At 34.6% G+C, this 22,996-nt stretch overlaps 1 protein-coding gene across 1 annotated transcript; it reads right to left on the bottom strand.

Moving 5' to 3' along the window:
- Positions 1–16: 16 nt before the first annotated feature.
- On the bottom strand, positions 17–1,714 carry LOC133324873 (uncharacterized; the record flags this gene model as incomplete). Its single annotated transcript, XM_061533701.1, has 1 exon — positions 17–1,714. A coding segment is annotated over exon 1 (1,698 nt), but the record flags the coding sequence as incomplete, so codon positions are not given.
- Positions 1,715–22,996: the final 21,282 nt, after the last annotated feature.

The following is a 22,996-nucleotide window of genomic DNA, read 5'->3' as shown; positions in this document are numbered from 1 at the left end:
GTTGATTGGGATTAACACAATAGGTCTGGGCCAAACTGATGAAAAACAAACGCTGCCATGGATCATCAGTAAATTCCGGCTGCCTGCCATAATAATGACGATAAGTTCGATAGGCCAAATCAGCAGCCCCAAAATCCCCAATACATTCCGCATCGGTGCGACCTCTCATACTGCCTGCCATTGTGTTATTATAAAATCTACTCAGCCCATAATAATCGATTTCGGGGAAATATTTGGCCATTGTAAAACCCAATGAGGATATTTTAAATAGCGGATCATAGCTGTGATGATATAGAGGTGTCTGCAGCAGGACAAATGGTAAGGCCAGCATTTTCCTTGCATAATTATAGAATGGTCTTCGGTGGTATTGATCCAAGCCGCCATACACCATGATATGATAATACGTCTCCTTATTGTGTATGTACTTGATGGCACGATGCCTTAGGAGGTGGAGAAAATTTTGATAGAAATTATCCGGCTGCAGGTCGGGTATGTCAGCAAATAATTTCCTCAGCAAGGGAAGGTAAAAACTTTTGGGTGCATTTTCCACATTCAGTTCGGATGCCGAGCAATTTGATGAGGTGAAATCTGCAGGTGGTGGATTGTCTTCGGTAAGGTGTTCGCACAGCTTCGAAAAGATGCCATAAACATCGTTATCATAGATTAATTCATTGGGTCGATAATAATCAAGATAGAGCAGATTTAGGGGTAGCTCCAATTTACCCCGAACTTCGCGAATACAATCGAGTTTGGTGTGGCTCATATCGTTGCGAGCGGGAAGTAAATGCCTCAACATTGCCACCATAATGTAATTACAAATATCCTGTTTTTCCCCCTGGGACCATTTATACTGCCTTAGCATTTCGAAATATTGCGGAACTCGTAACTCAAACCGCTCATCGTCTTTGATGTTTTCAAATAATTGGGAATTTTCAAAATAATTTTGTAGATAAGGAAATTTCTGCAACAATTCGCCAAATGTGAACTGTTGGGCGCCATTTTCACTATATCCTTGAAAACGAAATTGGCGACTTAAATCATTTAATTTTTGTTGTATTTCCACAAGACGTTGAGTGTAATCGTTTCGCAGTTTTTGATTAAAAATCAACTCCCCCAGCACCGTGGAAATGTCATTTTCCGTTAACGTCAAAATCACCTGAGGTTTTATGGAGGAGAAATTCTGCTGGCTGGCGTCCTTGTAGGTTATCAGTAGGATATGATCCAGACCATAATCCAATAATTTACCCAGCAGAGCAAATATGTCGAACCTGTCCACGGGCCATTCATTTTCCTCTTTACCTCGCATCACCTCCAAAATCGGCCATTCCAGACCCGTTACAGCCGGCTTAATAATATTCAAAATATTTTCGATGGCATTACCACGGCCTTTGGCCCTCAAACATGAACGATAATAGGTGTGGGTTATATTGAAAAAATCCGTATTCAGGCTATCTGCTCTCAGATTTTCCGTTAGGGTAATCATTTTCAAATTCATTTGATGATCCAACAGGGCTTCATAATTCTGCGAGAGGTGAGGCCAATTATTACAGGCATAGCCATAGAAATCGTAGCAGGGATCAATAGTTTCATCAACGGCTAGGTGGATGTTATGAAGATGAGTGCAATTGAGATCTGAGGTTGTATTCAGGTGACAAAGTTCTCCACTAACCGATAGATAGAAATTTAGAAGAAGAATTGCAATTAATTGCCACATTGTTCGGATGCTGCTCAGCGGACGAGAGACGAATAACAACTGAAGTATTTTTTGTTTGTATAAAAAAATGATAAGAGTCATACCTGAATGAACTACAGTAAGGGGCAAATGTGGAGATAACGATTTGAAAAAAATAATACGCCTTATATAGGCATTGATTTTTTTAAAAAAATATTTTTAAGGCCTATATAAGGCATGGATATTTTAAATAATTTTTTTCAAAACCTATATAAGGCATGGATTTTTTAAATAATTTTTTTCAAGGCCTATATAAGGCATGCTTATGTCCATTACTGTAGATAAGACTTGTCGATTTGTTTTGTTTTTTTTCAAACATGGATTGGGAAGCCTCAATTCTTATCTCTAGCTTACGGGAAAATGAGAGCTTTAAATGAATTTATTTTTAGATTGGAAAATACGCATATCAGATATTATTTTCGATTATTAATAACAAAGTCTTTGTGGTATAGATTATCACAAAAAAGACGCAGACAGATGGTTCTAAGAAAAGAACCTGGACCTACACTCTTTAGAAAGTAGCAAAGACGGCTATGTCTTCAGAAGAGCACTATACCTCCAAATACGCAAAAATAAAAAAATTCTTAAAAAATTCCAGGCCTTTGAATTATCTCTGAAAACAATATTCGACAAAATTTTTTAATATACGCCTACGACTTTGATGGTCCTTTTTTTAATCATCACCTCTGGTGGTCCTTAAAAATATTTTTTTTAACTCAACCCCCTTCTGGGGGGTCCCTGAAAAAACATTTTTGTTTTAAAATCGACAAATCTGGAGGTCCTTAATAATATTTTTGTTTAAAACTACGCCATTGATGGCCCTTAATTATACCCTTCACCACACTGTGAATTAGGTCCAGAATGACGTGTGCCATATAGCTCCCATATATAGTATCGTCCGATTTAAGGTAAATGGGTCACCAAAGTCCCTATATATCTTTCGATTTGCACGAAATTCGGCACAGAGTAATGAATTAGGTCCAGAATGACGTGTGTCAAGTTTCGAGAAAATCTGGTCAGATTTATATATAGCTCCCATATATAGTATCGTCCGATTTAAGGTAAATGGTTCCTATATATCTTTCGATTTGCACTAAATTTGGCATAGAGTACTGAATTAGGTCCAGAATAATGTACGCCAAGTTTCGAGAAAATCGGTTCAGACTTAGATATAGCTCCCATATATAGTATCGTCCGATTTAAGGTAAATGGGGCAGCAAAGTCCTTATATATTTTTCGATTTGCACGAAATTTGGCATAGAGATTTAGATATAGCTCCCATATATATTTTCGTCCGATTTAAGGTAAATGGTGCACCAAAGTCCCTATATATCTTTCGGTTTGCACGAAATTTGGCATTGAGTACTGAGTTAAGTCTAGAATGACGTGTGCCAAGTTTCGAGAAAATCAGGTCAGATTTAGATATAGCTCCCATATATAGTATCGACCGATTTAAGGTAAATGGTGCACCAAAGTCCCTATATATCTTTCGATTTGCAAGAAATTTGGTATTGGGTACTGAATTAGGTCCAGAATGTTGTGTGCTAAGTTTCGTGAAAATCGGTTCAGATTTTGATATAGCTCCCATTATATTTTCGTCCGATTTAAGGTAAATGGGTCACCAAAGTCTCTATATATCTTTCGATTTGCACGAAATTTGGCAAAGAGTACTGAATTAGGTCCAGAATGATGTGTGCTAAGTTTCGTGAAAATCAGTTCAGATTTTGATAAAGCTCCCATATATATTTTCGTCCGATTTAAGGTAAATGGGGCACCAATGTCCCTATATATCTTTCGATTTGCACGAAATTTGCCACAGCGTAAGGAATTAGGCCTAGAATAATGTGTGTTAAGTATCCTGAAAATTGGTCCTGATTTAGATATAGCTCCCATATATATTTCTGTCCGATCTTAGGTAAATGGGCACCAAAGTCCCTATATATCTTTCGATTTGCACGAAATTTGGCATTGGGTACTAAATTAGGTCCAGAATGTCAAAATTTCTTGGTTCAGATTTACATTTACATATAGGTGCACTAAATACCAATACCTAGGCCGATTAACAAAACGTACTGAAATTAATAAAAACCAGTGAGCGGAGCTGTATAGTCGGACGGGGCCGACCATATGATACCCTACACAATTTCCATGAAAATCTAACTTTCGGTGGTTCTATGTTCTCAACTTGGGCAATATTTCGCGATATTTGACCGACTAGAGGTCAACAAATATTACTAGTATTCATTACAGCCCTTCTAATTACTTGTCCAGATTCCCTTCACCGTGGGTTGTGTTGTGATGTTCAGCTTTCAATTGTGGCCTGTAGGTCGACTCACAAAAACAGAAAAAAATAAGTTTTCGTTCCACTTCATCGCAATATTAATATCTTATCATCCCCGAAAAGAACATGCGATGACCTTGACCATACCTGGGTCCTCGTGGAAAATTTCAAAGCCCTCTAGTGTGATAATGGGATACTAAATAATATATGAATACTTAAGCACCTGTTAATATTTGAGTGTAACTCCCACGTCCGAGTACATACGACCATATAATTGGTATCAAAGTCAAGGTCAACCACTCCTCTTGGATATTCGGCCAACTTCTCGGATCTATGTCCTTCAGGAGTAAATATATACGCTGTATAATACAAATGTTGACATTTTTCACAGAAAAGTTAGGGTCCATTTGACCCGCTAAATATTGATCAATCTTTATCAAAACAGGCATGCTTATTCTTTGGCCCGATCCCCTTCTCCGTGCAGATAATCAATGGGTGCCTGATTGATCCATTTTAAAAAGTAAAGCATACCAAATAGCGTGTGTAAAGTTTGCTTTAACTCTATTTACAACCTATTCCGGGTTGCAGAATGGCATGTGTTGGAACTGATGTTAGTCGGTTTACTTACTGTTTACTGTCAATGTTCCTTTGAAAAGGCGACGTCTGTTAGGATACATATGTATAATATCCCCAAAGTGGTGAAGGGTATCATATAGTCGGCCCAGTCCGACTTTACTAATTTCCATACTGATTTTTTCTTAAATCACCGCCTTTAGTATCCATTAAAAATAATTTTACAATATTTTTTAAAAAATCAACTCCTCAGGAGGTCTTTATAAAATATATTTTTTTAATCTACACTTTTGATGGTCCTTAAAAAGATTTTATTGCAAAATCGACACCTCTGGAGGCACATAAAAATATTGTTTTTTTTTAATCCTTGCCTGTGATGAACTCTAAAAATATAAAAAAAGAATTTTTTTGATGGTCCTTGGAAAACATTTTTTTTAATTCAACGCCTATGGAGGTCCATGTGAAAAAATGTTTTTTAAAAAATCGTACATATGATGATCGTTGACTTCATTCATATTCCCACTTCTGGCGTTTTGTTGTTGTTTTTAATTCTTAAATAATCTCTATCAATGTCCTTTTTAAATTTCCATAAATTTCATGAAGTCTCCAACACATCATCTCATATTCCACAACACCTCCTCGCCCCCTGCAACAACACTATCAACCACCCGGATAAATATGAAAATAAATAAGTGCGTGTTTTTGTCATTCAGCCTTGAGCTGAATAACAAAGCAGAACAGCTGAATAAAGAAGAAGAAGAAGCGGGGCAAGAAACAAAATAATGTTGACATGGTATATCTTCCTGATGATTTATGCAAGATTTCATAACAGGACTGGATAAAGTTTTTGCATTTTCGAAACACTTTACGATTCAGTTTTCTTTTTCACCGCAACCTGTCGAGTCAGGTTGTTATCGACACACATATGTATAGATAAATATGTATCTGTATTCGTGGTGGAAAAAATATCTTATGTTTATTTTATATATTTTTTTTAAATCCACGCCTCATAAAGACACCTAAAAAATATTTTTTTAAAATATCCACGCCTCCTAAAGACACCTAAAAAATATTTTTTTAAAATATCCACGCCTCCTAAAGACACCTAAAAAATATTTTTTTAAAATATCCACGCCTCCTAAAGACACCTAAAAAATATTTTTTTAAAATATCCACGCCTCCTAAAGACACCTAAAAAATATTTTTTTAAAATATCCACGCCTCATAAAGACACCTAAAAAATATTTTTTTAAAATATCCACGCCTCATAAAGACACCTAAAAAATATTTTTTTAAAATATCCACGCCTCCTAAAGACACCTAAAAAATATTTTTTTAAAATATCCACGCCTCCTAAAGACACCTAAAAAATATTTTTTTAAAATATCCACGCCTCCTAAAGACACCTAAAAAATATTTTTTTAAAATATCCACGCCTCATAAAGACACCTAAAAAATATTTTTTTAAAATATCCACGCCTCATAAAGACACCTAAAAAATATTTTTTTAAAATATCCACGCCTCCTAAAGACACCTAAAAAATATTTTTTTAAAATATTCACGCCTCCTAAAGACACCTAAAAATATTTTTTTAAAATATCCACGCCTCATAAAGACACCTAAAAAATATTTTTTTAAAATATCCACGCCTCCTAAAGACACCTAAAAAATATTTTTTTAAAATATCCACGCCTCCTAAAGACACCTAAAAAATATTTTTTTAAAATATCCACGCCTCCTAAAGACACCTAAAAAATATTTTTTTAAAATATTCACGCCTCCTAAAGACACCTAAAAAATATTTTTTTAAAATATCCACGCCTCATAAAGACACCTAAAAAATATTTTTTTAAAATATCCACGCCTCCTAAAGACACCTAAAAAATATTTTTTTAAAATATCCACGCCTCCTAAAGACACCTAAAAAATATTTTTTTAAAATATCCACGCCTCCTAAAGACACCTAAAAAATATTTTTTTAAAATATCCACGCCTCCTAAAGACACCTAAAAAATATTTTTTTAAAATATTCACGCCTCCTAAAGACACCTAAAAAATATTTTTTTAAAATATTCACGCCTCCTAAAGACACCTAAAAAATATTTTTTTAAAATATCCACGCCTCCTAAAGACACCTAAAAAATATTTTTTTAAAAATCCACGCCTCCTAAAGACACCTAAAAAATATTTTTTTTAAAATATCAACGCCTCCTAAAGACACCTAAAAAATATTTTTTTAAAATATCCACGCCTCCTAAAGACACCTAAAAGCTATTTTTAAAAAATCTACTCCTATTTTAAATCCTAAATTCTTCTCCCTTAAAAAATCCTTTCAAAAGGAAGCATTACAGAATACATAAGTCTGATACAAGGAGTGCGTATAAGAAACGTCACAACTCATACGACCCCTAGTACCTATGTAACATTTAACATAGATCCCAAGGGTCGTATGAGTTGTGACGTTACTTATACGCACCCCTTGTATCTGACTCCGATTTTCAATTCAACCTTTTCCATTTGTTCACCTCCATAGCCACGCCTCCTAGATACACCTAAAAACTATTTTTCAAAAATCTACTCCTTTAAAAATTTATGTAAATTTTAATTCCCCAAATTTTAAATCCTAAATTATTATCCTCTCAAAAAAAAACCAAACCCCTTTCAAAAGGAAGCATTATTGTCTTCCTGGTTTCAGTGTCTGTGTTCACTTCCCAAAAAAACATTGTCTGTTTTCAATTGCCATCCAAAGAACATGAAACGTATTTCCGTTCAAAAGGCTGGCGGGGGGAGAGTGGAGTCCTGGGAAGTGAATGGGAACAAACGGTTTTAACTAGCCTGGCTTTTTGAACGTTGTCCTGATGATGACGAGGACGACGACAACGATGCTATTTCTTCATTCGAAGGACTATTGTCCAGTATTGCCAGAAATTTGAAAGATTGCATGAAAAAGTAACTCACACACACACAGCCATACCCAGAAAATCCTAAAAGTAAGGCAGACAAAATGAAAATACGAAAAGTATGCTGAAAGTACTAACCTAATTAGCCGAAAAGTACCGAAAATTAAGAGCCAAATTAGAATTGACAAGGAAGCAAATGAAAAGAGGAAACTGAAAGGATGTTAACAGCAAACGATAGCCCAGACACATACAAAGTGTTTGTTAGCAACAAAATCTTTAGATGTTGGAGAGGATTTTTTTGTGAGAAATTAAATTAATTGAATTGACAACACTTGAAGAGGAAGAAAGATTTTTATTGAAAAATCCACGCCTTATATAGGCCTTGCAAAAATTATTTAAAAAATCCAGGCCTTACATAGGCCTTGAAAAAATATTCTTTAAAAAATCCACGCCTTACATAGGCCTTGAAAAAATATTCTTTAAAAAATCCAGGCCTTACATAGGCCTTGAAAAAAAAATTCTTTAAAAAATCCACGCCTTACATAGGCCTTGAAAAAATATTCTTTAAAAAATCCACGCCTTACATAGGCCTTGAAAAAATATTCTTTAAAAAATCCACGTTTTATGTAGGCCTTGAAAAAATATTCTTTAAAAAATCCACGCCTTATATATGCCTTGAAAAAATATTCTTTAAAAAATCCACGCCTTACATAGGCCTTGAAAAAATATTCTTTAAAAAATCCACGTTTTATGTAGGCCTTGAAAAAATATTCTTTAAAAAATCTACGCCTTATATAGGTCTTGAAAAATATTATTTAAAATATCCAAGACTTATATAGGCCTTGAAAAAATATTTTTTAAAAAATCCACGCCTTGAAAAAATATTTTTTAAAAAATCCACGCCTTGAAAAAAATTATTTAAAAAATCCGCGCCTTATATAGGCCTTGAAAAAAATATTTAAAAAATCCACGCCTTATATAGGCCTTAAAAAAAATTATTTAAAAAATCCACGCCTTATATAGGCCTTGAAAAAAATTATTTAACAAATCCACGCCTTATATAAGCCTTGAAAAAATTATTTAAAAAATCCACGCCTTATATATAGGCCTTGAAAAAAAATTATTTAAAAAATCCACGCCTTATATAGGCCTTGAAAAAATTATTTAAAAAATCCACGCCATATATAGGCCTTGAAAAAAATTATTTAAAAAATCCACGCCTTATATAGGCCTTGAAAAAATACCCTTTCCTTTTGTCCACCTCTATGGTCATAAAATCTTATACCTACAAACCTCTCCATTTGAAATGTCATCATCATCCTCATCCTCCAAAAAATATTGTTAACATGATTTTGACCAACATTTTATTTAGCCTTGAGTCTATTTCGGCTTGGAATTTACAACAAAGCCCGTGGCATTTTTTCCTGTTCCGCTCGTTCTCACAGGCTGGAATTTGATTCAATTTCATCTGAACAACCAAAAAACAGATACTCTGACAGTAACACCAAAACAATGAAGGGATACATCAGCACCACCACAACAAAAATTTTCTTTTCCACCAAATCCGTTTTTGTAGATTTCATTATACGCTCCCCGCACTTCATCATCACAACAACAAGAAAAACTACAACACCAAAGAAGTGAATAAAAACATTTTTACAACAATGTTACGGAACCATCATCGGCACCATTACGCCAAAAATTGTTGCAAATTTTGTTATACAATTTTGGGGTAACGATTTGTTGTAGTGGTTATTGTTGTTGTTGCCTTTTCATTTTAGAGAATATTCAATTTGTTTTTTGGCTCCGCAGACATGCACAAACACACTCTCATAAAAATTGCATACAGTCGTATGCCAAGGAAACTCTAAACGAATACCATGTTCCATGGTCTGTATAACAGACTGGCGCTGAAGTATAGTCGGTCTCGACGCTGGCATGTTTATGCAAATCGCTTTTGATGGAAAAACTTCAAGTGCTGAGGAAATACAAAAAAATGTGGAACACAAGAAACTTAAATCGTTTGGCAAAGTAATGCCAAAATGTTTAAAAATGTTTGTTATAGGGAGAAAATACACCAAAAACTTAAAAAAAATAGTTTTAAAAATCCACACTTTGCTGTGGGCCCCGAAATATATTTTTCTATTGAAATCACGTATACGCCTCAGACCACCCTCACAATCAAATTCAACTCACATATACGCCCCGATAACCCATTTACAATCTAATTAAAAATACTTATACGCTCCGATGACCCTATTACAACCTAATTAAAAATACTTATACGCTCCGATGACCCTATTACAACCTAATTAAAATTACTTATACGCACTTCAGTATACAAAAATATTATTTAAAAAATCCACGCCTGGCTATAGTCCTCGAAAAAAATGATTTAAAAAATCCACGCCTGGCTATAGTCCTCGAAAAAAATGATTTAAAAAATCCACGCCTGGCTATAGTCCTCGAAAAAAAAGTATTTAAAAAATCCACGCCTGGCTATAGTCCTCGAAAAAAAAGTATTTAAAAAATCCACGCCTGGCTATAGTCCTCGAAAAAAAAGTATTTAAAAAATCCACGCCTGGCTATAGTCCTCGAACAAAAATATTTAAAATATCCACGCCTGGCTATTGTCCTCGAAAAAAAATGTTTAAAAAATCCACGCCTGGCTATAGTCCTCGAAAAAAAATGTTTAAAAAATCCACGCCTGGCCATAGTCCTCGAAAAAATTATTTAAAAAATCCACGCCTGGCTATAGTCCTCGAAAAAAAATTATTTAAAAAATCCACGCCTGGCTATAGTCCTCGAAAAAAATTATTTAAAAAATCCACGCCTGGCTATAGTCCTCAAAAAAAATTATTTAAAAACTCCACGCCTGGCTATAGTCCTCGAAAAAAATTATTTAAAAAATCCACGCCTGGCTATAGTCCTCGAAAAAAATTATTTAAAAAATCCACGCCTGGCTATAGTCCTCGAAAAAAATTATTTAAAAAATCCACGCCTGTCTATAGTCCTCGAACAAAAATATTTAAAATATCCACGCCTGGCTATTGTCCTCGAAAAAAATTGTTTAAAAAATCCACGCCTGGCTATAGTCCTCAAAAAAAATTGTTTAAAAAATCCACGCCTGGCTATAGTCCTCAAAAAAAATTGTTTAAAAAATCCACGCCTGGCTATAGTCCTCAAAAAAAATTATTTAAAAACTCCACGCCTGGCTATAGTCCTCGAAAAAAATTATTTAAAAAATCCACGCCTGGCTATAGTCCTCGAAAAAAATTATTTAAAAAATCCACGCCTGGCTATAGTCCTCGAAAAAAATTATTTAAAAAATCCACGCCTGGCTATAGTCCTCGAAAAAAATTATTTAAAAAATCCACGCCTTGTTTAGATCCTGAAAAAAATTATTTAAAAAATCCACGCCTTGTTTAGACCCTGAAAAAAATTATTTAAAAAATCCACGCCTGGCTATAGTCCTCGAAAAAAATTATTTAAAAAATCCACGCCTTGTTTAGACCCTGAAAAAAATTATTTAAAAAATCCACGCCTTGTTTAGACCCTGAAAAAAATTATTTAAAAAATCCACGCCTTGTTTAGATCCTGAAAAAAATTATTTAACAAATCCACGCCTTGTTTAGATCCTGAAAAAAATTATTTAAAAAATCCACGCCTTGTTTAGATCCTGAAAAAAATTATTTAAAAAATTCGCGCCTGGCTATAGTCCTCGAAAAAAATTATTTAAAAAATCCACGCCTTGTTTAGACCCTGAAAAAAATTATTTAAAAAATCCACGCCTTGTTTAGACCCTGAAAAAAATTATTTAAAAAATCCACGCCTTGTTTAGACACTGAAAAAAATTATTTAAAAAATCCACGCCTTGTTTAGACCCTGAAAAAAATTATTTAAAAAATCCACGCCTTGTTTAGACCCTGAAAAAAATTATTTAAAAAATCCACGCCTTGTTTAGACCCTGAAAAAAATTATTTAAAAAATCCACGCCTTGTTTAGACCCTGAAAAAAATTATTTAAAAAATCCACGCCTTGTTTAGACCTTGAAAAAAATTATTTAAAAAATCCACGCCTTGTTTAGACCCAGAAAAAAATTATTTAAAAAATCCACGCCTTGTTTAGACCCTGAAAAAAATTATTTAAAAAATCCACGCCTTGTTTAGACCCAGAAAAAAATTATTTAAAAAATCCACGCCTTGTTTAGACCCTGAAAAAAATTATTTAAAAAATCCACGCCTTGTTTAGACCCTGAAAAAAATTATTTAAAAAATCCACGCCTTGTTTAGACCCTGAAAAAAATTATTTAAAAAATCCACGCCTTGTTTAGACCCTGAAAAAAATTATTTAAAAAATCCACGCCTTGTTTAGACCCTGAAAAAAATTATTTAAAAAATCCACGCCTTGTTTAGACCCTGAAAAAAATTATTTAAAAAATCCACGCCTTGTTTAGACCCTGAAAAAAATTATTTAAAAAATCCACGCCTTGTTTAGACCCTGAAAAAAATTATTTAAAAAATCCACGCCTTGTTTAGACCCTGAAAAAAATTATTTAAAAAATCCACGCCTTGTTTAGACCCTGAAAAAAATTATTTAAAAAATCCACGCCTTGTTTAGACCCTGAAAAAAATTATTTAAAAAATCCACGCCTTGTTTAGACCCTGAAAAAAATTATTTAAAAAATCCACGCCTTGTTTAGACCCTGAAAAAAATTATTTAAAAAATCCACGCCTTGTTTAGACCCTGAAAAAAATTATTTAAAAAATCCACGCCTTGTTTAGACCCTGAAAAAAATTATTTAAAAAATCCACGCCTTGTTTAGACCCTGAAAAAAATTATTTAAAAAATCCACGCCTTGTTTAGACCCTGAAAAAAATTATTTAAAAAATCCACGCCTTGTTTAGACCCTGAAAAAAATTATTTAAAAAATCCACGCCTTGTTTAGACCCTGAAAAAAATTATTTAAAAAATCCACGCCTTGTTTAGACCCTGAAAAAAATTATTTAAAAAATCCACGCCTTGTTTAGACCCTGAAAAAAATTATTTAAAAAATCCACGCCTTGTTTAGACCCTGAAAAAAATTATTTAAAAAATCCACGCCTTGTTTAGACCCTGAAAAAAATTATTTAAAAAATCCACGCCTTGTTTAGACCCTGAAAAAAATTATTTAAAAAATCCACGCCTTGTTTAGACCCTGAAAAAAATTATTTAAAAAATCCACGCCTTGTTTAGACCCTGAAAAAAATTATTTAAAAAATCCACGCCTTGTTTAGACCCTGAAAAAAATTATTTAAAAAATCCACGCCTTGTTTAGACCCTGAAAAAAATTATTTAAAAAATCCACGCCTTGTTTAGACCCTGAAAAAAATTATTTAAAAAATCCACGCCTTGTTTAGACCCTGAAAAAAATTATTTAAAAAATCCACGCCTTGTTTAGACCCTGAAAAAAATTATTTAAAAAATCCACGCCTTGTTTAGACCCTGAAAAAAATTATTTAAAAAATCCACGCCTTGTTTAGACCCTGAAAAAAATTATTTAAAAAATCCACGCCTTGTTTAGACCCTGAAAAAAATTATTTAAAAAATCCACGCCTTGTTTAGACCCTGAAAAAAATTATTTAAAAAATCCACGCCTTGTTTAGACCCTGAAAAAAATTATTTAAAAAATCCACGCCTTGTTTAGACCCTGAAAAAAATTATTTAAAAAATCCACGCCTTGTTTAGACCCTGAAAAAAATTATTTAAAAAATCCACGCCTTGTTTAGACCCTGAAAAAAATTATTTAAAAAATCCACGCCTTGTTTAGACCCTGAAAAAAATTATTTAAAAAATCCACGCCTTGTTTAGACCCTGAAAAAAATTATTTAAAAAATCCACGCCTTGTTTAGACCCTGAAAAAAATTATTTAAAAAATCCACGCCTTGTTTAGACCCTGAAAAAAATTATTTAAAAAATCCACGCCTTGTTTAGACCCTGAAAAAAATTATTTAAAAAATCCACGCCTTGTTTAGACCCTGAAAAAAATTATTTAAAAAATCCACGCCTTGTTTAGACCCTGAAAAAAATTATTTAAAAAATCCACGCCTTGTTTAGACCCTGAAAAAAATTATTTAAAAAATCCACGCCTTGTTTAGACCCTGAAAAAAATTATTTAAAAAATCCACGCCTTGTTTAGACCCTGAAAAAAATTATTTAAAAAATCCACGCCTTGTTTAGACCCTGAAAAAAATTATTTAAAAAATCCACGCCTTGTTTAGACCCTGAAAAAAATTATTTAAAAAATCCACGCCTTGTTTAGACCCTGAAAAAAATTATTTAAAAAATCCACGCCTTGTTTAGACCCTGAAAAAAATTATTTAAAAAATCCACGCCTTGTTTAGACCCTGAAAAAAATTATTTAAAAAATCCACGCCTTGTTTAGACCCTGAAAAAAATTATTTAAAAAATCCACGCCTTGTTTAGACCCTGAAAAAAATTATTTAAAAAATCCACGCCTTGTTTAGACCCTGAAAAAAATTATTTAAAAAATCCACGCCTTGTTTAGACCCTGAAAAAAATTATTTAAAAAATCCACGCCTTGTTTAGACCCTGAAAAAAATTATTTAAAAAATCCACGCCTTGTTTAGACCCTGAAAAAAATTATTTAAAAAATCCACGCCTTGTTTAGACCCTGAAAAAAATTATTTAAAAAATCCACGCCTTGTTTAGACCCTGAAAAAAATTATTTAAAAAATCGCCTTGTTTAGACCCTGAAAAAAATTATTTAAAAAATCCACGCCTTGTTTAGACCCTGAAAAAAAATTATTTAAAAAATCCACGCCTTGTTTAGACCCTGAAAAAAATTATTAAAAAAATCCACGCCTTGTTTAGACCCTGAAAAAAATTATTTAAAAAATCCACGCCTTGTTTAGACCCTGAAAAAAATTATTTAAAAAATCCACGCCTTGTTTAGACCCTGAAAAAAATTATTTAAAAAATCCACGCCTTGTTTAGACCCTGAAAAAAATTATTTAAAAAATCCACGCCTTGTTTAGACCCTGAAAAAAATTATTTAAAAAATCCACGCCTTGTTTAGACCCTGAAAAAAATTATTTAAAAAATCCACGCTTTGTTTAGACCCTGAAAAAAATTATTTAAAACATTCACGCCTTGTTTAGACCCTTAAAAAAATTATTTAAAAAATCCACGCCTTGTTTAGACCCTGAAAAAAATTATTTAAAAAATCCACGCCTTGTTTAGACCCTGAAAAAAATTATTTAAAAAATCCACGCCTTGTTTAGACCCTGAAAAAAATTATTTAAAAAATCCACGCCTTGTTTAGACCCTGAAAAAAATTATTTAAAAAATCCACGCCTTGTTTAGACCCTGAAAAAAATTATTTAAAAAATCCACGCCTTGTTTAGACCCTGAAAAAAATTATTTAAAAAATCCACGCCTTGTTTAGACCCTGAAAAAAATTATTTAAAAAATCCACGCCTTGTTTAGACCCTGAAAAAAATTATTTAAAAAATCCACGCCTTGTTTAGACCCTGAAAAAAATTATTTAAAAAATCCACGCCTTGTTTAGACCCTGAAAAAAATTATTTAAAAAATCCACGCCTTGTTTAGACCCTGAAAAAAATTATTTAAAAAATCCACGCCTTGTTTAGACCCTGAAAAAAATTATTTAAAAAATCCACGCCTTGTTTAGACCCTGAAAAAAATTATTTAAAAAATCCACGCCTTGTTTAAACCCTGAAAAAAATTATTTAAAAAATCCACGCCTTGTTTAGACCCCGAAAAAATTATTTAAAAAATCTACGCCTTGTTTAGACCCCGAAAAAATTATTTAAAAAATCCACGCCTTGTTTAGACCCTGAAAAAAATTATTTAAAAAATCCACGCCTTGTTTAGACCCTGAAAAAAATTATTTAAAAAATCCACGCCTTGTTTAGACCCTGAAAAAAATTATTTAAAAAATCCACGCCTTGTTTAGACCCTGAAAAAATTATTTAAAAAATCCACGCCTTGTTTAGACCCTGAAAAAAATTATTTAAAAAATCCACGCCTCGTTTAGACCCTGAAAAAAATTATTTAAAAAATCCACGCCTTGTTTAAACCCTGAAAAAAATTATTTAAAAAATCCACGCCTTGTTTAGACTCTGAAAAACATTATTTAAAAAATCTACGCCTTGTTTAGACCCCGAAAAAATTATTTAAAAAATCCACGCCTTGTTTAGACCCTGAAAAAAATTATTTAAAAAATCCACGCCTTCTTTAGACCCTGAAAAAAATTATTTAAAAAATCCACGCCTTGTGTAGACCCTGAAAAAAATTATTTAAAACATCCAAGCCTTCTTATAGACCTCGAAAAAAATTATTTAAAAAATCCACACCTTGTTTAGACCCTGAAAAAATTATTTAAAAATCCACGCTTTTAAAAAATCTACACCTCCACGTATCAGGAATTTTTCTAGTTGTATCCCTCATTCGCCCCCATATTCCTTCTTGCAATTTAATTAAAATTACTAATACGCACTGGGGCTCTTAAAAGAATACATTTTACTTTTTTAGGTAATTTAAAGTGAAATTTATGTGTTTGGAGAACTAAAACTCCTCCTCTCGAACATTCTTGTATGTTTTGTATCCTGCACTTAGCTATGTATGTGTGTACATCATGTGTGTGAGTATAAATTGTGTTGAAAATACAATTGGCATGTTGCTGCTTTGCTGGTTTCCTGAAAGGAAACAAAAGCATTGAAAAAACAAGAACACATGAAAACAAAATCAGCTGAAGAACCCATGCGAACCGAACAGAAATGAACTCAACACCATTCACATGGATTTGCTGCCTTTGTGTGCGCCTCATTTTTGTACCACTTGCTGTAGTATTCCTTATTTTGTATTTTTAACACATTGTTCGATTATTAATGATTGAATGGGAGGGCCGGATGAAATGCAAAATGAGATAAGTGAGGAATTTTTAAAGGGAAGAAAAACCAGTGCCTGAATAAAATCCACAAAATATTCTTGCGAATTTCTCAGGTCTTCAAAATTTTCCCAAAAATCGCTCTTAGTCCCTTTGGCATTTCATCGTGATCCTCATAAATTATATATAAAGTTTAGCCTCTATAGCCGTTGCAGCCATAAGTTAACCCCTCAACACAATACCAATTATACACGGCTGATTGATTGATATGATTGTTGCCCATTAAATCGGTCAAGTACGTTCGCTGTTGCCTGGTCATAAGTAGTATGGAGGTTTCAACAATTTCCGGCTTGGCTTTTGCTATTTAAATATTCATATGGAAAAAATGGCAACATATAAAAAATTTACAGCAATTGAATTTTCTTTTAATCCATGAATTTAAAATAAGGAGCCTACGGAAGTCAGTAATTTTTTGTTTAAAGAATTATTTTTCTAGGTCTAAAAGAAGGCGTGGAAATGTCAAATTTATTTGTTGGGTACAATAGTGCGTATAAGTAATTTTAATTAAATTATGATAGAGGGATATTGGGGCGTATACGTGACGTAAATAGATATATACATAATACTTGCTGGTTTGGATTTAAAAAGTAAATAAAACTTTGTTTTAAGGACCTTGACAAGGCTTGTATTTTTTAAATAATTATTTTAGGGACCTTAAATAGTTTTAAGGGACTCACAAGGCGTGGATTTTTTAAATAATTATTTTAGGGACCTTAAATAGTTTTAAGAGACTCACAAGGCGTGTTAGTTAGCAGCACCAGATCCAAGCATCTCGATCACCTGGATTTCTCCGGATCAAGCAGCGACAAATCAAATTGTGATAGACGGAAGACATTCATCCAGTGGTTTAGACATTCGATCGATCCGATGAGCGAATATCGATTCGGACCATTACCTTGTGGCAGCCAAGGATCTCAACCGTCTTAATGCAGCAGCAAAAGTGCGATCTAACGCAACACGGAAACTTGACGTCGAAAAGCTACAAACACAACAGATATCAGAAGCCTACTCCGCTCAACTTACCCACCTGCTTGACGAAAGCACCCCTTGTCCAGATAATAATATAGAAGCACAATAGTAAATAATTGGTCACTCCCTACAAACTGCAGCGGAAGCAACACTTGGGTACCAAAAACCAGCATCAAGAAACCCCTGGTACGATCAGGAGTGTCGTAATGCTACTGATATGAAAAACGCAGCGTATGGGGCAACTCTGCAGAAAGTAGCAACACGTAATGCGATGGAAAATTATAGGGGGAAAAAGAGAGGAGAGAAACGTATTTTTAGGAAAAAGGAACAATAAAAACGTGAGCGTGAGCAAATCGAGATGTATAGAAGTCAGAATAAAGTCCGAAAATTCTACCAACGGGTAAAATACCAAACCGAAGGCTTTGGCGCAGGCACATCCTCCTGTAGAGATGAAGAAGGAAACCTGATGACAGATACAGACAGCGTGTTGAGGATTTGGAAGGAGCATTTTGCAAAGATTCTGGTATCAAATAGTAGCGATGAAGAAGATATCACCTATACCAATAAGAGATGATGGTATAGAGGGTATACCACCTAGCCAAGATGATGTCAGAGTAGCAATCAATCTGCTGAAGAACAATAAAGCTGCAGGTACCCATGGGTTACCAGCCCAAATATTCAAGACTGGTGGACAGATGCTGGTCAGGAGCATGGACCAGCTGATTAGTACATACCAGCTGATTAGTACAATCCGCTCAGAGGTGTTTAAACCCATGTCTGGGATAGGAATTCCTGCTAAATTAATAAGGCTATGCTGGATAACTTTAACTGGCACAATGTCAGCAGTTAAAGTAGGAAACGACCTCTCGGAGCCCTTCAATACCGAACGAGGATTCAGACATGGTGACAGTTTTTCGTGTGACCTTCTCTACGAGAGGCAAAGGTGAATATAAATGGCGCTTTGTACATCAAACAACACGTCCAGTAGACTCGGACAAACTGTGAAACTTGAGAACTACAGCTTCGAGGTAGTCAAAGATTTTATATACCTCGGTACCGCCATAAAAAAAATAACTAATGACATCAGTTTTGAAATTAGGAGACGTATTGTGATGGTCACCAAATGCTACTATGGTCTATGTAAGCAGTTTAGAAACAAGGCCACCTCCCGCCAGACCAAACTCACACTTTACAAGACGCTGATACTACCCGTGCTGTTATATGGATCTGAAGCATGGGTTCTTACGCAAGGAGATGAGACAGCTCTTGGAGTATTCGAGAGAAAAATCCTCGAAAAGATCTATGGGCCGATCTGCGTCGATGGTGAATATCGCCGTCGAATGAACCAAAGTCAGACGTATCAAGCTACAGCGACTACATTGGCTAGGTCATGCTGTGATAATGGATGTGGATGCCCCAGCTCCAAAGGCATATAAAAGCGAACAGATGTTCTGCCACAACATGGCATGTCCAACATGGGAAGAACATACACATAAGCCAAATGGAGCCTTTTGTGCGCTCTAGAAATGCAGTGAATGATAGAATTAGGGAACGTTTAGCTTAAACATTTTGGGTTTGAGAACTCCTTCATGCCATGTACAGACGAGCGTTGTTCGCTCTCTCATTCGTTGTTCGACCCTTAATTATGAAGGAATTACTTAGTTCCCCATACAAAATTGTCTGAGCGAACACCGACTTTTGTACGTTGTTCAATTCGAATCACTCTCTGAATAACCAATAAATTTGTCCCATCCCTAACAATTGAGAGTGTTTATCGAAAATAAATTAATTTTGACAGTTTGAAAATATTTATGAAATTTTCAAACTTTTTCAGTAAAATTGAAAATCATGAATGAAAAGTAAAAAATTGTATAGTTTTTATATATGCAGCAGGATGTACATTTTATTTTCTACATAATGCAATATGCATTTCTTTTCCCTTGGTTCTAATTAGCGTACAAAACAAGAAACAAATGTGGGGCAACTCAAACAAAAAATTCTCCAAATTTTTATTTGTGACAGTATGTGACATTTGAATTGAGAAAATATAAAAATGTATTAAAAACAACAACATTTTCAGAAAAAATGGAAAACATGAATGAAAAGTAAATAGATATGGGTTCATACTATAGTCAGGAGAAAGAGAATTATTTTTTCTATTTAGATCCCTATGTAATTCACTAAAATATGTTACATTTTTGGTGTAAAACAAGAAACAAAAAGTTTGAAATAAAAAACTCTAATGATATGAATTATGAATAGTGTTGTATGAACGGGTTAATTCATGTACGTAATTCTGAGAGCGAACTACGTTGTTCGGATGCCCGTCAGAACATGGCATCAGTCTTCTCCATTCACACAACAATTACCAGCCGGCATCTGAACTAGTGTTCCACTATTCAATTGTTCTATATCTGGTATTATAGTTTCGCATCGTGTTACTATGCGTATGTCAGAATTGGCCTAATAACGTTCTTATAGATCCAGTGTATCATCTTAGGATTGAAACCTCATTTAGAGCCTACGACTCTTCTACAGAAAGACCAACATCTATGGGCGTTGTCAGCCCTTTGCTGTATGTGGTCTTTTCATTTAAGTATCCTGTCTAGAATTACTCACAAATACTTAACTTTGCTTGATATGGCTATCGTTTTGTTTTGGCGGATGGGCTATTCATAATGACCTATTTTTGTCTTTCTAGTGAAAAGACATATCTCCGTTTGGTGCGGTTTTAAGTTTAAACCCCTTGATTTAGTCCCAGGGTTGATCGCTCCGATAATGGTTAATAAGGATGATTTGTATCAGTTGTTCTCCAGTAACCGGTTTTCTTGGGAGTCCGAGATCTTTTCCTCGGTTCCCTCTTTCCCTCGCTGTTACCTGTGGCTTCACCATCTCCAATCCTTGCCTTCCCGATTTTGAAGTATACGGCTTTGGACACGTAATGCGCCTTAGCCAGACTTGCACTGAAGACCTGTCCCAGCCTAACACAAGCAGAGTCCCTTCCTCGTTCCCCTCCCTGTGGAAGACTTCCCATTTTTTCACATGTCGGGCCTTGTTCTGTATGCTTAAGACTTCGAGCATGCGTTCCGTGTCGAAATCTCCTGCCCAACCTCTGACGAAGACTGTCAGGCCTTTTGTAATTGAGGAATCTCTTTTTTCCTCACCAGCTCGTGTTTGATTGTTCCATCTATGGATTCAATACTTGCAACTAGCTGCCTCAGGGCTTCAATGCTTTTTGGTGTATCTAATTCCAGCATAAGATAGTCCCTTTCGAAATCGCAGCTTTCCAGTTCAATGAATTCCCCTCCTTGTCGTAGGTGCTCCATAATTGTAGTGTTGACTTACCATCTGTTGCTGTCATCTTCCTCTTTCGCAAAAACGGGTTGGTCATTTTGCAATTCCCAGTCTTTGTGGAAGATTGCGACTCAGAACTCGTCTTCCTGTTATTTGAGAGCCAGCTTCGTCTACCTTCGTCAGTGGATTCTCGTGGCAGTCTCCTTTGACTTCTTTGGTTTGACTCAGCTTTCTCTTACTATCGGTCGACGGGAAGCTCTTTTTCATTTTGGCGGATTTGACAGTCGCCTGATCATCCGGAGATCTTATCCTCTTCGCCGCTTCCGCAAAAGTGGAGGGAAGGTCAGGCTTATCCTTTTGAGCATATGTCTGCATCTCGCACATTTTTCATCCGGTTCATTGTGGCCAACTTCTGCCTTTGTGCCCCAGACAACTGTTTCTTCCTGGTTATGAGTTTGGCGATTTCTATACTTACCTCCTCTCTCGTCTTGGCGATCTCTTCTCCTTTCCGGCTCTCTAAGACGTTTATATTTGTCTGATTATCATGTTCGGACTCAGAATTCGAAGATGAGTCCCCCTGTGGTTCCTCAACTCTGAATCGGTGTTGCCCGATGGCTGAGTGCTTGTAGCTGTACCTTCGACTACAGATGCCAAGACACCCACATCTGTAGGAGATTGTTGCGCACGATCGTGGGAGAAGACCAACAAATCGATCGCCAGTTACGAAAGTATATAGAAAACATGCTAAGAGATGAACAAACCAGCTTCAAAAACCCGTCTCCAAATAATCCAGACTTTTGTTAATATTTTTTTAGAAGCTCTCCAGGTGCAATATTAACTTCACTTTCAATACAAACATTAATTAAATCGATTACCGTACTAATAAATAATCCGTTAAAATGTGTTATGAAACAGGAATTTGTTTTGATTGCTTCGACGTATTAAAATCCCAACTAATATCAATTCAAACTGCCTGAAAATTTTGCAATACCTCGAAAGACATTGAGCAATTTTTTACAGTTAAAGTTTTGAACATCATTGACAAATAAAAATCGCAATGATCAGGAACCATTCTAGACACAAATTATTAGACTGTACCAAATTTCGTGCAAATCGAAAGATATATAGGGACCGCTTAAATTAAATCGGAGCTATATCTAAATCGGAACCGATTTTTCCCAATAGGGTTCGTCCTTGGGCCGAATAAGTGACCTATGCCAAATTTCATCCAATTCGGGTCATAAATGCGACCTGTACTTTTTTACAATTTTACATGGACAGACAGTCGGAGGGACGGACAGGCATAAATCGACTTAGGAAGTGATTCTATGCATATTCTCAAAAGGTATCATGTGTCTATCTCGTTTCCTTTTGCCTGTTACAAACATTTGCACAAAGACCTAATACCCTGTACCACAGTGTGGTGAAGGGTATACAAACGCCACGGGCTTTGTTGTAAATTCCAAGCCGGACTCAAGGCTAAATAAAATGTTGTTCAAAATCATGTTAACAATGTTTTTTGGAGGAGAATGATGATGACATTTCCAGTGGATGGGGTTTGCGGGATTAGATTTTATGGCTATGGAGGTGGACAAAAGGAAAGGGTAGGATTGAAAATCGGAGTCTAATACAAAGGGTGCGTATAAGTAACGTCACAACTCATACGACCCTTGGCACCCACGTTAAATGTTGCATAGGCACAAGGGGTCGTATGAGTTGTGACGTTACTTATACGCACCCCTTGTATCAGACTTCTATATAAGGCGTGGATTTTTTTAAATAATTTTTTTCAAGGCCTATAGAAGGCGTGGATTTTTTAAATAATTTTTTTCAAGGCCTATATAAGGCGTGGATTTTTTAAATAATTTTTTTCAAGGCCTATATAAGGCGTGGATTTTTTAAATAATTTTTTTCAAGGCCTATATAAGGCGTGGATTTTTTAAATAATTTTTTTCAAGGCCTATATAAGGCGTGGATTTTTTAAATAATTTTTTTCAAGGCCTATATAAGGCGTGGATTTTTTAAATAATTTTTTTCAAGGCCTATATAAGGCGTGGATTTTTTAAATAATTTTTTTCAAGGCCTATATAAGGCGTGGATTTTTAAATAATTTTTTGCAAGGCCTATATAAGGCGTGGATTTTTAAATAATTTTTTGCAAGGCCTATATAAGGCGTGGATTTTTTAAATAATTTTTTCAAGGCCTATATAAGGCGTGGATTTTTTAAATAATTTTTTTCAAGGCCTATATAAGGCGTGGATTTTTTAAATAATTT

The sequence above is a fragment of the Musca vetustissima genome, unplaced genomic scaffold, assembly GCF_032173495.1.
Source record: "Musca vetustissima isolate MV318-11 ecotype Yass unplaced genomic scaffold, APGP_CSIRO_Mvet_v1 utg81397, whole genome shotgun sequence".
Classification (NCBI taxonomy): Eukaryota; Metazoa; Arthropoda; class Insecta; order Diptera; family Muscidae; genus Musca; species Musca vetustissima.
The sequence above is the reverse complement of the archived record's forward strand: the minus strand, read 5'-3'. Positions and strand labels throughout refer to the sequence as shown.